Source organism: Callithrix jacchus, chromosome 13, assembly GCF_049354715.1.
Source record: "Callithrix jacchus isolate 240 chromosome 13, calJac240_pri, whole genome shotgun sequence".
Lineage (NCBI taxonomy): Eukaryota > Metazoa > Chordata > Mammalia > Primates > Cebidae > Callithrix > Callithrix jacchus.
In genome coordinates this window covers 66,815,821-66,832,528 of record NC_133514.1, presented here as the reverse complement: position 1 = coordinate 66,832,528, position 16,708 = coordinate 66,815,821, and the positions used below count along the sequence as shown (strand labels likewise).

General features: G+C 43.4%; 1 protein-coding gene across 4 annotated transcripts in view; it reads right to left on the bottom strand.

Moving 5' to 3' along the window:
* Positions 1-16,708, bottom strand: part of LAMA3 (laminin subunit alpha 3) — a 261,611-nt gene that overhangs the window by 222,973 nt on the left and 21,930 nt on the right. For all 4 annotated transcript variants that reach the window (XM_078347895.1, XM_035270754.3, XM_078347896.1 and 1 more), the window contains exon 2: positions 16,492-16,644. In XM_078347895.1, coding sequence (XP_078204021.1) covers positions 16,492-16,644 — 153 coding nt within the window. The remainder of the gene's footprint in view (positions 1-16,491; positions 16,645-16,708) is intronic.

Genomic DNA, 16,708 nt, shown 5'->3' with positions numbered 1-16,708 from the left:
TCTGGGCTTCCCATTTCCCCTTCTACAATGTGGGGACCTACCTCATAAGCTTGTGGTAAGGATTAAATGAATTAATAATGGTAAAGTACTTAGGTCAATTTCTAGCATGTCAATTATGTTAACAGTAAATTTATATTCTATCTATCATAAAACTTAGGTTTTTAAATTCTAAATGATTATCTTTTGAAACAGATGTTGAAGAGTTTTCTAAGACTTACAAGAGTATCTACCACAAAAGAGCAACACACTTTCTCCCTACCATCTATTTTCGAAATGTTTAAATTAATACAATTAATACTCCAAATATAAATAACCAAATTTTCATTATGTCTTCAGTGTGTTCCAAGTTATAAAAGACAAATATTTTTACTATCTGTTGCATATGTATGGCTTTGGTATGTGAGGGACATAGGAGAATAGAGCAGACATAAATAAGGAGGTCTCTGTATCTTCACTCATTCATATGTGAAATATACATTTGCTGGATTATTTCTATATATCAGACATTCTCCTAGGTGCTGGGGATATAGAAAGTGACAGATTACTATTCCGTACTTCAGTCATAATTCAATTGAGATCTCTCTCTCTCTCTTTCTATATATATATACACACACACACACACACACACACACACATATACACACACAACACACATACACACACACATATATATACACACAACACACATACAACACACACATTGTATACATCATACGAATTTTTTAAAAACTTCCATGTGATCACCCTTCAACACTTTCCCTTCATTTTGTTGTTGTTGTTATTGTTGTTGTTGATACGGAGTCTCGCTCTGTCGCCAGGCTGGAGTGCAGTGATACAATCTCTGTTCACTGCAACCTCTCCCTCCCAGGTTCAAGCAATTCTCCTGTCTCAGCCTCCTGAGTAGCTGGGACTACAGGTGTGCACCACCACACCAGGCTAATTTTTGTATTTTTAGTAGAAACATGGTTTCGCCATGTTGGCCAGGCTGGTCTCAAACTACTGACCTCAAGCGATCCACCTGCATGGGCCTCCCAGAGTGCTGGGATTACAGGAGTGAGCCACTGCACCTGGCCTTTTCCCTTCATTCTTTAAGAGATGACACCTGGAGAGTTTTGGCAAATTTCAACTAGCAGAAAAGCAAGTCAGAGTGCTGCGTATCACCCATAGTCCCAGTGATAGACAGAACCTACTAGAAGGAAGTGATTGAGGAGAGATTAATAAGGCACCTACAGCATTGACAAAGGCATGGGGAAGAGGAGGGAAGCCTTCTGGTGATGGGGAAGCATCTCAAGAGCAAGAAGATCTGAGGACCTCTCCCACCCTGGGCTGAAGGGCAAAGAGATGGAGCAGATGCTGGATCCCAGAAAGACCTAGAGCCTTACAGTGAGCTGACTGCCAGGGGCCAAGACCCTCATTAGGATGGGACAGCTGGGATGCTGCAGCCTATGGGCCAGTGGAGACACTGGGGGACCAAGTGCCAACATCCTTGCTCTCCTACCCTCTGAACACCTGCAGTACCTCCCCCCAACCCCTGGCCAACTCCTACCAGAAGTCTGAGGGCAGGGAGCCTATTGCTGCTGTCCAGAAAGGTCACCAGCCTGGGGCACTGGGTACGGAGGGTAGAGACTGGACAGAGAGGAAGGAGACTATCTGGGTCACAAGAGGGTTTGGGCTGTTGAAACTTTCAAATAATTAACAAATGTATCTTGAACTGTACCACCAAATCTGAGCCAGAGGAGAGACTTGAGGTAGCAGAGAAGAGGAGGCCTTTTCAGGATGGGATGATAGCTTTGAAGAAAAGGTTCAGTAGACCACGCACCAGTAGCTCATGGCTGTAGTCCCAGCACTTTGGGAGGCCAAGGGAGGAGGATCACTTAAGACCAGGAGTTCAAGATCAGCCTGAGCAACATGGTGAGACCCCCCCCCATCTCTACAAAAATAAAATAAATAGTCAGGTGTTGTGGCATGTGCCTGTAGTCCTAGCTACTGGGGTGACTGAAGCAGGAGGATCACTTGAGCTCAGGAATTCAAGGCTGCCGTAAGCTATGATCGTGCCATTGCATTCCAGCCTGGGCAACAGAGCAAGGTCCTGTCTCAAAAATAAAAGAAAAAAGAAAGAAAAAAAAATTGCAGTACATGGTCTAGAGCAGCACTACTCAAAGTGTGGTCAATGGACCAGTGCTGGTCCAGAAACTGTTTGTTACTCATCCACAATAAAACAAAAAGCTGGGCATGGTGGCTTATGCCTTGTAATCCAGCATATTGGGAGGCCGAGGCAGGCAAATCACCTGAGGTCAGGAGATTGAAACCAGCCTGGCCAACATGGTGAAAACCCATCTCTAGTAAAAATACAAAAATTAGCCAGGTGTGGTGGCACATGCCTGTAGTCCCAGGTACTGGGGAGGCTGAGGCAGGAGAATGGATGGAACCCAGGAAGCAGAGGTTGCAGTGAGTCAAGATTGTGCCACTGCACTCCAGACTAGGAGGCAGAGCGAGATTCCATCTCATAAATAAATAAATAAAGAAACAAACAAATAAATAAATAAAACAAAAACAGAAATTGAGAGTCAGCATTCAGAAAGCTTTAAACCAATTTAAAAGAGTAAGCTGATGTCTGTTAATTCTGATTTTTAAAATGAGGCTTGTGTTTTTTATGTCTTTAGGTTTTATTTCCAACTTTTCTGGACTTTGGCCTAGGCAAAGAATTCATAACTAAGACCTCATAGGCACAAGCAACAAAAACAATAATATATAAATGGGACCTAATTAAACTAAAAAGCTTCTGCACAGCAAAATAAATAAACAGAGTGAACAGACAACCTGCAAAATATGTGCAAACTCGGCATCTGACAGGGGACTAATATCCAGAATCTACAAGGAACTCAGTTCAACAACAAGTAAATAACCTCATTAAAACATGGGCAATGAGGCCGGGCGCAGTGGTTCACGCCTATAATCCCAGCACTTTGGGAGGCCGAGGCGGGTGGATCACGAGGTCAATAGATCAAGACCATCCTGGTCAACAAGGTGAAACCCTGTCTCTACTAAAAATACAAAAATTAGCTGGGCATGGTGGTGTGCACCTGTAGTCCCAGCTACTCGGGAGGCTGAGGCAGGAGAATTGCCTGAACCCAGAAGGCGGAGGTTGCAGTGAGCCAAGATTACGCCATTGCACTCCAGCCTGGGTAACAAGAGCGAAACTCCATCTCAAAAAAAGAACAAAAACAAAAACAAAAACAACGTGGGCAATGGGCCGGATGCAGTAACTCACTCCTGTAATCCCAGCACTTTCGGAGGCTGAGGCAGGCAGATCACTTGAGGCCAGGAGCTCAAGACCAGCCTGGCCAACATGGCGAAACTCCGTCTGTACTAAAAATACAAAAATTAGTCTGTAATTCCAGCTACTGGGAAGGCTGAGGCAGGAGAATTGCTTGAACCTGGAAGGTGGAGTTTGCAGTGAGCTGAGATCATGCCACTGTACTCCAGCTTGGGGAACAGAGCAAAATCTTGCCTCAAAAAAATAAAAAATAAATAAAAATTAATAAACAGAGGCTTGTGTGAACACTATAGCAACATACGCACAGGAGCAACTGGGGCAGCCCAAGCCAGGTATCAGGCCCACCTGCTGTAAATACCAGGGTCCTTCAGGCCCAGCCCTGCTCAGGGCCTGAGCCAAAAGACACCGGGTCCTGGCAGTGCAGGTGCAATGCCCTCCCCATGAAACATGGATTTACAAAACAGCTGTCCACACAGTCAGTCTTCCTTCCCCCACTTCACTACACAGCAAGGAGGCTGGATTCTGCTCTCATGTGCTTTATTTCACCTGGGTCAGGCTCCGGCTGGGTGCTCTTACCCTCATGAGAGCTGTGCCAGCTTCTCTGCCAGCCTGGGACCCTGTGCTGGAGACACCAGCTGGATTCCAGCTGCCTGGGCTCACCTGGATGGCATTTAAACTGATTCCAATGAGGGGAAGAGTGCTATGTCTCCCAACTCTGGGCTTCCTTGTCCCACTTGCCCTCCCCGTCTCTTTGGGAGCTCCCAGGATACTTGGTACAGGAGGTGGCTTGAGGAATGGTACCAGTTTGCCCAGCAAGAATGACTGTGAGGGGAGGCGAAAGCACTGAATGTTCCATGCTGGTTATGCTGGTTATTCTGTGATGCTGAGGAGCGAAAAAGGTAAGCATACAATCTCATCACTCAAAGTGCTGAAAACCCATGGAACAGGGTATGTCATGCATGGTGTGCTGAATCTGGAATTCCTAAGCCATAGAATGTTTGCATTTATGGTTTGAGGATTAAAGAGAGAAGTGCAAATAGCTCAGGAGTGTGCTCTCAAGAGAGAGACACGGACACATAAAGCACCCTTTTCTGCAGGCCACAAGACCAAGAGGAACCTTGTGAGGAAGAGGAGCAGGAACTGCTAGGTGGAGGGGACAAAACCCGGCCCCTCTGGTCTACAGTGAGCTGCGGGAGTCCTGGGGAGGCAAGATGGTCACATTGTCTGTGCCCTGAGGCCACCTGGGGGACTGAGTACAACTGTACTAGCCAGGCAAGGAGCTTGGTCTTGCTGGAGCCCCAGACCCCCTTAGCTCACTCCCCACCCACCTCCACTCCCCTCTCTGCACACACACCCCCCACCCTACCGACTCAGCAGTCCACCACTCTGCCAAGGACATAGTACCTCGTTCCTCCCCAAGGCTGGCAGTGACTACCAGAAAAGAATGGTGGGTTAGGCCGGGCACGGTTGGCTCGCACCTATAATCCCAGCACTTTGGGAACCCGAGGCAGGCGGATTGCCTGAGGTCAGGATTTCAAGACCAGCCTGACCAACATGGTGGAACCCTGTCTCTACTAAAAATACAAAAAATTAGCCGGGCATGGTGGCACATGTCTGTAATCCCAGCTACTCCATAGGCTTTGGCAGGAGAATCACTGGAACCTGGGAGGTGGAGGCCACAGTGAGCCGAGATCATGCCACTGCACTCTAGCCTGGGTAAAAAAGCAAGACTCTATCTCCAAAAAAAAGAGAGAGAGAGAGAGAGAAAGAATAGTGAGTTATACTGTTACACTTAGAAAAGGTGGCTTGATTTGGTTCTTGTTTTTTCCTAAAGTAAGAAAATGCAATGGGAGTAGAAAGTGAAAAAGAAAGAGGAGAGAATCACAGAAACAGGAATAGAGAAAAAAGAGGCATCAGGAAGGAAAGAGTGAAGGAAGATCATCTGGTGGTGCAGGAAGGCCGCAGGGTCTCGGGTATGAGTAGGAGCAGGGGCTCTGTGGGGGCTGAGCAGGTGCCCTGAGGACAGGAGGCAGAGGAGAGGAGGTGCCAGGCACAGCGACTCCCCTGAGATGCCACATTTAACTCAAGCTTCCATGAATTGTCATGAAGAATTCATGAAATTCAGTTTTTCCTTATATATGCTTGCCATTAATAGTAATAGGAAAATGGCCATGATTTAGAACCCAAATGTGCTTGAAATTGGAAAAGTTTCACAAGGGAATAAGCATATAAAATGGTTTTCAAGATTAGCTAAGGAATGAAATATGCTCTTTTTAAACAGTCAATTTCCATTTACTGAGTATTTTTCTGATTCTGTTGGCATTGAAAGATTTCTGGCAGGCCAGCTTCATTCTCAGACAAAACAGTCAGAAGAAGCTCATATCAGGGGGATGGGCCGGTGGGGAGCGAGAGAGGACATGGAGGACATCAGAAAATAGTTCATACTGGGGAGACAGAGGACCTCAGAAAAACTCCAAGGAAGATTTTTTACTGATAACTCAGATCCCACCCGAAATCATTGTTCCTTTTGTCCTCTTTCTATAGAACCCTTTTATTTTCTCCAAAGAGAAAACAGCTTTATTGTTTTTCTAATTCTAAAAGTAATACATGCTCATTGTAGAAAATACAGATAAACATAGACAGATAGATAGATAGATAGATAGATAGATAGATAGATAGATAGATAGATAATCTACCATGGAATACTACTCAGCCATAAAAAAGAATAAATTAATAGCATTTGCAGCAACCAGGAAGGGATTGGAGGCTATTATTCTAAGTGAGGTAACTCGGGACTGGAAAACCAAACATTGTATGTTCTCACATATGTGGCAGCTAAGCTATGAGGATGCAAAGACATAAGAATGACACGATGGACTTTGGGGACTCGGGTAAAGACTGGGAGGCGGATGAGGGATAAAAGTCTACAAATTGGGTGCAGTGTATACTGCTTGGTGATGGGTGCACCAGGATCTCACAAATCACCACTAAGGAACTTACTCATGTAACCAAACACCGCCTGTTCCCCAATAACCTATAGAAATAAAAATGTTTTAAAAATACAGATAGTATAGGTAACATGGATTAAGTTTTTACAGCATGTAAGGCACTATTATGAGAGCTTTTTCTATATTATCTGATTAATTTCTCACAGGAACCCTTCTAGGTTGGTACTAGATTTTATCCCTGTATTTCAGATGAAGATACTGACCCTGAGACATTAGTTAGACCATCCAGTTACACACAGCTAGAAAGCTGTGGAGTGAGATGTTTACCCAGGTAAAAATCCAGAGCCAGCAAGCTGATGTACACTGTGAGATTTACAGAAGAAAGTAAAAATCACCGCTGATCTCACCATCCAGCGAGAAGCACTCTTAGCATGTTAAAGTATCTCTTTCCTGACTTTGTTCTTTGCTTAAATAGGCACATTGTTGTTTCCTGCTAAATGTGATCATTCCATACTATCTAGCTAGTTTACATATAGTTTTGATCTTTTTCTTCGACATTTAGTACAGACACATGTTGGGTCAATAAAGATGATTCTATGGCACCATGTGGTGCCTGTTAATCCATTAACTGAATCCCTTTTATTGGACATGAGATTGTTTCCTACTGGATGCTATTATAAACAATGCTTTGGTGAATAGCCTGCATCAGACATTTGAGCATTTATCTCATGAATTCCTTAGGATAAATTTGTAGTAGTTTCATGTCAAAGATAGCATTTTTTTTAATGCAAATATTCTGGGAAGTAACATCAGTACTGAGTTCCCAGAACTTTCTTGTGAATGTGTTTATATATACTTCACTCCATCAGAGATAAAGCAGCCTAAGCTCATTACAAGGCAGAGCAAGAGCATCAATGACAACTTCTCTAGGTTATAATAATAATAATACAATTCCATATCATAGATGATATGTAAATGTTAAGCACTAGAGTGCTTTACAATGGTTAAAGAACATTCACATACACTCACAGGAGTCCCTGGCCATAAGCAGAGTCCTCCCCACCTCCCAAGCCTAACATTAGACCCTGGATACCCTAACACCAGCCTGCTGCAGTTCTGTGCCTGGGTCACTCTCCCGCCCTGACCACCCCTACATAACCAAAGGTTGGCACAGCAACCTGGACCCTTCATTCCTGTCCATGCACTGCCAATGCCACAGCATGCCATCTTCCTTCTGTCTTCTTAACTTCATGGACAACCTTTTCTAAAAGGGATTTAACCTTTTCTAAAAGGCACCAGGAGCATTTTACTCTTATTTTTCTCTCATCAGCATGAGCTATGGTCCTGGGAGTTCTCACAAAATGAACCTCATCTGCGTGTTTGCTGTCAAGTTATACAAGACACCCGCAAGAAGCAGGCTGGTTCGCAGCCCACAGGCTACCTGCTCGGGTTCCTCTCCCCAGCCTGCAGGCTGCCCCTTCCCACGTGATGCCAAACTCTGGTTTTCACCCTTCGTGAAAGATCCATCCGATGACTTTATAATGGCCTTAATCGTGGGAAGAAGCAAATGCCAGTCATAACTGTGTACTGACCCAAAGTTGCCTCATAAGACAAAGTTGCCTCACAGTGACCTCCGTTTATCATTTTATCATCTTAACTTCTAACTGTAGAGAGTAGAGAACATTCCAGAAGACAGTGTTTTGTTTCCTAGTGTTGCTGCTCCCTAGTACAATTTTTATCCTTGTTGTACAGAAGGAAGATGGCATTTCTTGGATTTATGTTGACTGCCTACAGTCTACTGAGTGTTTTGGAAAGAAACATATTTGAGTCATTTTCTGTTATGTCTGCTATATTTGTGGTGCTAGTCTTATGAAAACCAATAAATGTAAATGTTAGCTTAAAAAAGAGCAGAGCTGTCCATGATTATAGAAAGACATATAATCCAGTGGAATAATAGGAAAACAACAGTACTGGAATTCACATTTTCATATAATTCCATCTTTGTGGAGGACACAGTATATTCCAGGACTTTTAAGCCCCATGGATACCAAAAAAATATGTACACACAGCCCCTGAACTTAAGGACGCATGGTGTTTCAGCCTTTACAGCACAGCATAGCAAGTGCCTCTGAGTAAACAGAAACAGCTCAGAGGGAAGTGGGCAGCCAGGAAGAGCTTCCAGCAGGCAATACTTGAGTTATCTTAGGGAGAAGGTAGCCAGACCAGGCACAGTGGGAAGGAATTCCAAGAACCATGAATAGCACCAAAATAAGGCCCAGAGGCAGGAAACATCATGAACTATTTAGGGAATTACAGTTAGGTCCCTGCTGACATAGCGTAGGGCTTGCAGGAGAAAGTGCCATTTAAGATGAGGCTGGCAAAAAATCTAGGGGCTAGACTGAAGGAGCGTACGTGCCATGTTAAGAAACTTGGACTTTATTCCAAAAGTAATAGAAAACCACTAAAGGATACTAGCCAGGGAGAACAACACACTGAAATCTTTGTTTTGCCCTGGTAGTCATGAGAAGATTGATTGGTAGGTAGACCCTTGCAAGACTGCCAACTTGACTGTTTCTCATCTTTCTCACCTCACCACTATGGAGTCTGTTCCTCTCAGGCTGACTCTAAAACAAGGTGAGCTGAGAGCAGATGCTGGGAAATCAGTCAGGAGATTGGTGGACTAATCACGGGGAGAGCTGCCATGGGCTCCACTACGATAGTGCAGTATCAAGGGGGAGGAAGAGACACACTCCAGAGATATTATGGCCTAAGACATAATGAGCTTACTAAATGGTAAGTGGGGAGGGAGAGGGAAGTGGAGGGATGTGGAAGAGATGGAGAGGGGTGCTGGTAAACTGGCTCTTGGAAAGGAGCTGCCCTGATCTGTAACATTTGCTGATTTCCATAGTGTAAATGCTCCCGCCATGGTCAATATCAAACTACTGAGCTGATATGCCACTTCTGGTCTTGCCCACACAAACCTCCCACACAGAATCTTCCATGTTCTTTTCTCATTTGGGCTGGCTGGAGTAAAGATGATCCATGGGGCAACATTGGGAACCCACGTGTTGAAAATGGCAGACTCAATTACGGAAGGAGTTTACATCCTCGAACCACTGTCTGGAGGGGAACTGCTTAACCAGGATCGGCTGTGTTCGGACATGATGAGAAATATACCTCCATTGTATTTAGCCACTGTATTAGTCAGTGTTCTCCAGAGAAACAGAACCAATAGAATGTGTATATGGAGAAGAGGGGAAAAAAAAAGAAGGATTTTTTTTTTATAGAGGCAGAGTCTCACTCTGTTGCCCAGGCTGGAGTTCACTGGTGCAATCACAGCTCACTGCAGCCTCCAACTCCTGGCCTCAAGCAGTCCTCCCACCTCAGCCTCCTGAGTTGCTGGGACTACAAGTGCGAACCACCCTGCCTGGCTAATTATTTTATTTTTTATCAGAGATAGGGCCTCATTATGTTGCCCTGGCTGATCTTGAACTCCTGGCCTCAAGCAATCCTCCCACCTTGGCCTCCCAAAGAGCTGAGATTACGGATATGAGACACCTCACCCAGACTGGGTTTTTCATGTATTAAAAGAAAATGCCCAATTTTCAGATTCTTTCTAATGTATCAACTACTTCAAAGGCACTTCAAAGGCAAATTAACACTTTTAAGTTACTAAAGGACCATAAAGGATAAATTGCAACCCCAGTCCCCCAGAGGATTTTATTGGCACATGTTTTTCTACCCACTAATGAATTGTTTGACTGCATGGGCTGTGCCTCATGATGATGTTCATTAATAACATATTTGTTAATAGCAAAAATTGTTCTAAATATAATCTTATGTATTTTCTAATTTTGTTATAGCTACAAAATACTCTTAAAACGTTGTGAAGAGACTCAAATGTCATAAATGGAACCAACCATAATTACAGAGCTGAAACTCTTCCACTGTCACCCAGAGATTTGGTCTCACAGCGATATGTTTCCATTACTACTGTCCCCTGGGAAAGTTCAGGCTGATGCTGGGTCATCCTTGGTTCATTCTATATTAATTCGGCAAATATTTATTAAACAACTATTGTATGCTAAACACTGTGCAAGATGTTGGGAGCAAAACATCATGTAGAGAACAGAAGAACGCAATAAACAAAAGAAGACATAGTCCCTGGCCTCCTGAAGCTTATAGTCTATACAGTTCCTCAGGAATCCAGAAAGACTGGGTCAAAACCAAGAGCCATCCACTTTCTGGATTGGGCTGTGTCCACCCAGGGACCCAGCTGAGTCACCTTCCTTAGTGACCTCATCAGCCAGCCATCTGTAGAGCCAAGTTAATCTCCAAAGTCCTCAGGCCCAAGAAGAATCAGAAACGAGCCCAGGTCTCCCTCCACATCTGAGTCAGCTACAAAGAACGTTTTGGATTCATCCACCAAAGTCTCATAAAAGTTGAAGAGAATCAGAAAAAAAAAAAAAGATTCTAGAAGGCAAGTACATACTAAATTCACTCTCAGGTGATTGGTTCTTGTATTTGCATCTGGCCCCTGAGGAGTTGACTATCTGTGATAAATTCATGAAAAATCAGAAAGGTAGAATTCTGGGTCATTTCTCCTGTGACCTGTTAATATTTTCCTTAAAATATATAATGCCGTTTCCCCTATTATACTTAACCTGGGACTTTAGAAGCAATTTCTAAATTTTCTATTTCTTGCATATTAAATAACAGTTTCATAGTATTTGCTTGTGTTAACACCTGCAGGGGGTTTCAGGGTCTCAGTCTAGGCTTCCTTTCCTTTTTGTTTGTTTATTTACTTAGAGATGGGGTCACACTGCATTTCCCAGGCTGGATTTACACTCCCGGGCTCAAGTGATCCTTGTGCCTCAGCATCCTGAGTAGTTGGGACTGCAGGTATGAATCACTATGCCCATCTGGGCTCTCTTTCTTCTGTCTTAGTGTGGGCCCTCTCTGAAGCCCTGAGGCAAAGACTTGAGTAGAGGTAGTTTATTTAAGAGTTGACCTCAAGAAGCACAGGGGAGAGAGGGACTTAAGGGAGGGAGAAAAGACAAAAATCAATGTATTAATGAGTAGGTTGCCATCAGAGGCAACCCAACCAAGGCTCCATCCCACCAGGGACAATTTGAGGAATTATGTAGAAGGCACTTTAGAACTGGCCCATTGAGAGGCAGGGAAATGCAGTATTTTCCCACCGACTTCCATCCCTCTTGAGATGAGGATTGCCCCTAAGGCCGTTAAGTGCTGGGCTTGCAGGCTGCCCTAGACCCAGCTTTTAGAAGCTCCTGTAGCCCCAGAAAGAACCTTCAGGCAGGAAGCAGAGTCAGATGCAGGCCCTTGAGATGGGACAAGGGAACAGGGGTGGGAACTGTCCATCTGGGCTGTCACTCAGCAGGGGATCAGGAAGCCATGGGCATCACAGCCTTTGCCTCTGCAAGGCCCAGAGGACCATCTCAGCAGCTCTGCTCCTGCAGCCACATCTGCTCTCCCCAGGCCTCACTCCCCTGCAGCCCTGCAGAGTAGGGCAATGTCACCTTCTCTCCTCACACCTCCATTCTCTGAAGCCAACATTCCGTCTTTCAGGGCTTGGTGTTGGGGGTGGGGAATGTCTTGTTTATTTTTACTACTAACAGGTTACAATAACAAAATAATACTCTTGGGAACATTACATATTGCATAGAAGCCTCAAAATTCTTCTCCAGATAATTTTGTTGCTGTTCTCTGGAACACAATGAGTCAGGCTTGCACTGCGGGGGCTGAAGTCAGGGACCCTAGGAACCTCCTCCACACCCACCTCCTCGTGTTTTTCTGTATACCTCATCACCCTGGGGAGGGAGCAGAAGGGTGTAAATAGGGAGCCCATAGAGTAGAGCTGTGGAGTTTGGCTTCTGGAGGAAGTCCAGGGTGTGTATATAGATCCCATCGCTACAGCTTCCTATCTCACAGGAGAGATCTCCGGAGCCCATACCCCACCAGGAGTCCAGGAAGAGCAAAGGTTCCTGGATTCCAAAGATTCTCCTCTTAAAAACTGGGTATCCACATGCTTTAAATGTAAAAATGAACTCACTATATCTGAGCAGATGATACAAAAGCTTCCTGAAAGACACCGTGTTCTTATTCTATAGCCTGAAACTACTGAATAATGTATAATCAAATGAACTTGAACAACCCCAGAAAGTGCAATGCCTCTAGCGAATCACAGAACTGTCCTACATTTACCACTTTTTAAGGGGAAACTATCCTTTAAGATCAAGTCCGGGGGCCGGGCATGGTGACTCACACCTGTAATCCCAGCACTTTGGGAGGCTGAGGTGAGCAGATCACCTGAGATCCGGAGTTTGAGAGCAACATGGCCGACAGGATGAAACCCTGCCTCTACTAAAAAAAAAAAAAACAAAACAAAACACTTAGCCAGGTGTGGTGGTGGGCACCTGTAATCCCAGCTATTTGGGAGTCTGAGGCAAAAGAATGGCTTGAGCCCAGGAGGCGAAGATTGCAGTGAGCTGAGGTTGCACCACAGCTCTCCAGCCTGGGTGACAGAGCGAGACTGTCTCAAAAAAAAAAAAAAAAAAAAAAATTAAATGCTGAAAGTAATGCTTTTATTTCTCAAACTTGTTGGCCAAAAAAATAACAATGAAAAACACCAACTAGAGTAAAAGAAGACAAAGAAAAACAAGACCCTCACAACAGTATAAGCTGTCAAATTGACTACAGCACATCAAAATCAAATTTTAGTTCTTAGTAGGTAAAAAGAAGTGATTTTGTAATGACAAGTTTATGATCTGTATTTTATTTCTCAACCATGCATCAAAATTCCCACTTCTCTGCCTCTAAGTTCTTAATGTTACTATTAAATTATGAAATCTAACCTCCCAGTGACATTCTCATGGTTAATTCCAGCAAAAGGAAGAAAACACAGATCTTACCAATGGGGCAAAAAATAGGAATCTTACAAGACACAACATGCTTGTTAAAACATATCATGCTCCAACACAGAAGAGGAAAGAAATGTCTTCAGTCTGACATAACTAACTGCTTTTCCTGTTTCTAGACTTTTTAAGAGTATTTTCTACAGTATCATAGGTAGTGTTTTCTAGAGGTACAAACATGATCAGTCTGTTCTTTTTAATGAGAGTTTATTAAAGTTCACTTTATTTTACTAAATAAAAAATACTACTGCCCTAAAGAGGTTTTAAATGAAGGAATTAACTCATTTAGAACTCTAAATAATCCTATGAAGTATGCACAATTATCTCATTGTATAAATAAGGAAACTGAGGCAGGGAACAGATAAATGTATTTATTAAGGCCACATAGCAAGTGAGCTGAGCAATCAGGACAAACTGAGCCAGGCTGACTCCAGAACCCACACTCTCAGCTGCCTCTCACAGCAGGTGGGTGAACACAGGCCTCATGAATATGCATGCCATGACTCATGTTTGTCAGCAACCGGCAAAGTACTGAACTGTTCCTCTGCTGATGTTTTCTTAATTGTCTTAATTAGGGAATTTTTCAGTACATCAAAAGGGAGCTTTGAAAGTTGGTTTTTAAAAAAAGTTCTAAAGAAAAAAGAACAAGTCCAGCAGACATGGGTAAGTTCAGTATGGGCCATTCTGATGGATTAAAATTCCCTGTTAACTACAAAAATCCTCAGTTAAATAAGTTATATAGGCCAGGCATGGTGGCTCATGGTGGGTGGATTGCCTGAGCTCAGGAATTTGAGACCAATCTGGGCAACATGACGAAACCCCATCGCTACTAAAAATGCAAAAATTTAGCCAGGCGTGATGGCGCATGCCTGTAACCCCAGCTACTCAGGAGGCTGAGGCATGAGAATGACTTAAGCCTGGGAGGCAGAGGTTGCAGTGAGCTGAGATCGCACCACTGCACTGTAGCCTGAGTAATAGAGTGAGACCCAGTCTTGAAAAAAAACAGAGATGCAGGAGGTAATTCCTGGTTAGTTACGTCAGAAGCTACTAATTGAATGCCAGAGATTAGATATCAGAGGGATAAGACTAATTTATAGTTGAAAGTTGGCTTATAGAGTCTTTTAAACCATGAAGGCTCTCTGCAAATTCCTGCAGATACAAATTAATGGTGAAAATATTCTCAGGAGAGGTCTAATTTAGCACAACACATGGGCTAAAGAGGTTGAAAGTCCTTCTGTCACAAAACTATGCCCAATCAAAATGAAAAGAACACATTTATTCTGAGAAATCTCAGTATCATTCAAATTCTATACTATGGAAAACATCTCCCTTTTTATTTCTTTCAAGTAGTATTTCTCATATGAACTGTACTCTATGCTAACCGTTCCCAGCAAAAATAGTGTAAACATTAACATTAGTATTAACCTAACAGACTCAGGTAATAGCAGCAGCAGTCTTCTTCCTCCTGTTTACGTTACCATCTGCACACAAGCACACAAGGATATTGCTATCGTACCTATCATGAACAAAGAAATCTTCTCTTGACCTGGCTTTTCCATGATTCTCCTCCATTTCTTTTTGCCCCATTATAGCAGAACTGTTCAAAATTGATTTCTGTATCAGGCGCTTCAATTCCTCTCACATTCTCTCTTAACCCCCTACAGTTAGCTTTTCAATTCTGTCTTACCAAAGTCACCAGTGGCCTCCACATTGGCAAACGCAATGGTCACTTACAGGTCAGTTGTGTCTTTTGTTATTTGGCTTATCAACAGTGTTTGACACAGTTCTTTTCTCCCTCCTTTTTTTTTTTCTTGAAACACTCTCTTTCTATGAATCCTTTTTTTTTTTTTTTTTTTTGAGACGGAGTTTCACTCTGTCACCAGGCTAGAGTGCAGTGGCGTGATCTTGGCTCACTGCAACCACCTGACTTCCTGGTTCATGTGATTCTCCTGCCTCAACCTCCTGAGCAGCTGGGATTCAGGTGTGCATGACCACACCCAGCTAATTTTTGTATTTTTATTAGAGATGGGGTTTCACCATGTTGGTCAGGATGGTCTCAATCTCCTGACCTGGTGATCCACCTGCTTTGGCCTCCCAAAGTGCTGGGATTACAGGCATGAGCCACTGCACCTGGTGGGATCCTTTTTTTATTTAAAACAGTTTTACTGAGATATAATTCACATCCCATACAGTTCACCCATATAAATGCTGTTGATCTTTGGTGTATTCACAAAGTTGTCCAATCATCATCACAATTTTAGAACATTTTCATCACCCTCCCTCCAAAAACATACCTATTAGTAGTCACTCCCCAATTTCCTCCAAAACCCTAAGCCCTAGGCAGCCACTAAGCTACTATTCTCTACACAAATTTGCCTATCAGGACATTCCATATAAATGGAATCATATAAGAGAGTCTTTCATGCCTACCTTCTTTCACTTACCCTGATGCTTCCAAGACCTTAAAAACATCATGCCAAGTTAAATAAGCCAGTCACAAAAAGACAAATATTATACGATTCCATTTATATGAGCTTCCTAGAGTTGTCAATTCATGGGAAGAGAAGTAGAATGTTGGCTGCGAGGGGCAGGGGAAAGGAGACTGGGGAGTTGCTGTTTAATGGGTACAGAGTTTCAGTTCTGCAAGATGAAAAGGGGTCTGGAGATGGATGAAGGCCATGTTTGCATGACAATGTCAATGTACACAATGCCACTGAACCGTGTGCTTAAAAATGGTTAGGGTGACAAACTGTATGCTGTGTATCTTTTACCATCATTTAAAATAATAATAAAAATGTCTTTGCCAATGAAACTATTTACAACTATTTTTAAAACTCATTTAATAGACAGGGATAGGGATCTATCTGCACACTGCCAGGCACTGTTGTGGATTTTGTTTTGTGTTTGAGATGTTGCCCAGGCTGGAGTGCCATGGCATGATCTCGGCTCACTGCAACCTCCAACTTCCAGGTTCAAGTGATTCTCCTGCCTCAGACTCCCAAGTAGCTGGGATTACAGGCATGCACCACCACACCCAGCTAATTTTCGTATTTTTTATAGAGAAGGGGTTTCACCATATTGGTCAGGCTGGTCTCAAACTCCTGACCTCAAGTGATCCACCTGCTTTGGCCTCCCAAAGTGCTGAGATTAAAGGCATGAGCCACCGTGCCTGGCCTGCTCTTAAGTGAAGCAAATATTAATGCAACAGGTTTAACAATGATTAGAAGATTAAAACTGAAGTTTGTTTTTCACAATAATTGTTCTATCAGAAATCTCCATAGAAACAGTGATCCAAACTCATGTTCCCATTCCAATTGAAAGCGTAGCTCACCTGACCCAGATCCAAGGTGAGGTTGACTCTGTTGTACTGTGTGCCTGAGGATAGGGGAGGGCTTTGCCACCAACGTTCGGATCCATCGATGGCATTGGTGACAGGATGTGCTTTCCTGGGGTCCTCAGAATTGCAATAGTCACAGAATTGGCCCTGGAAAAAAAAAGTGTGTGTGGTTTTTTTGAAATTTTAAGTAATTTTTTCTTATCCATATAGC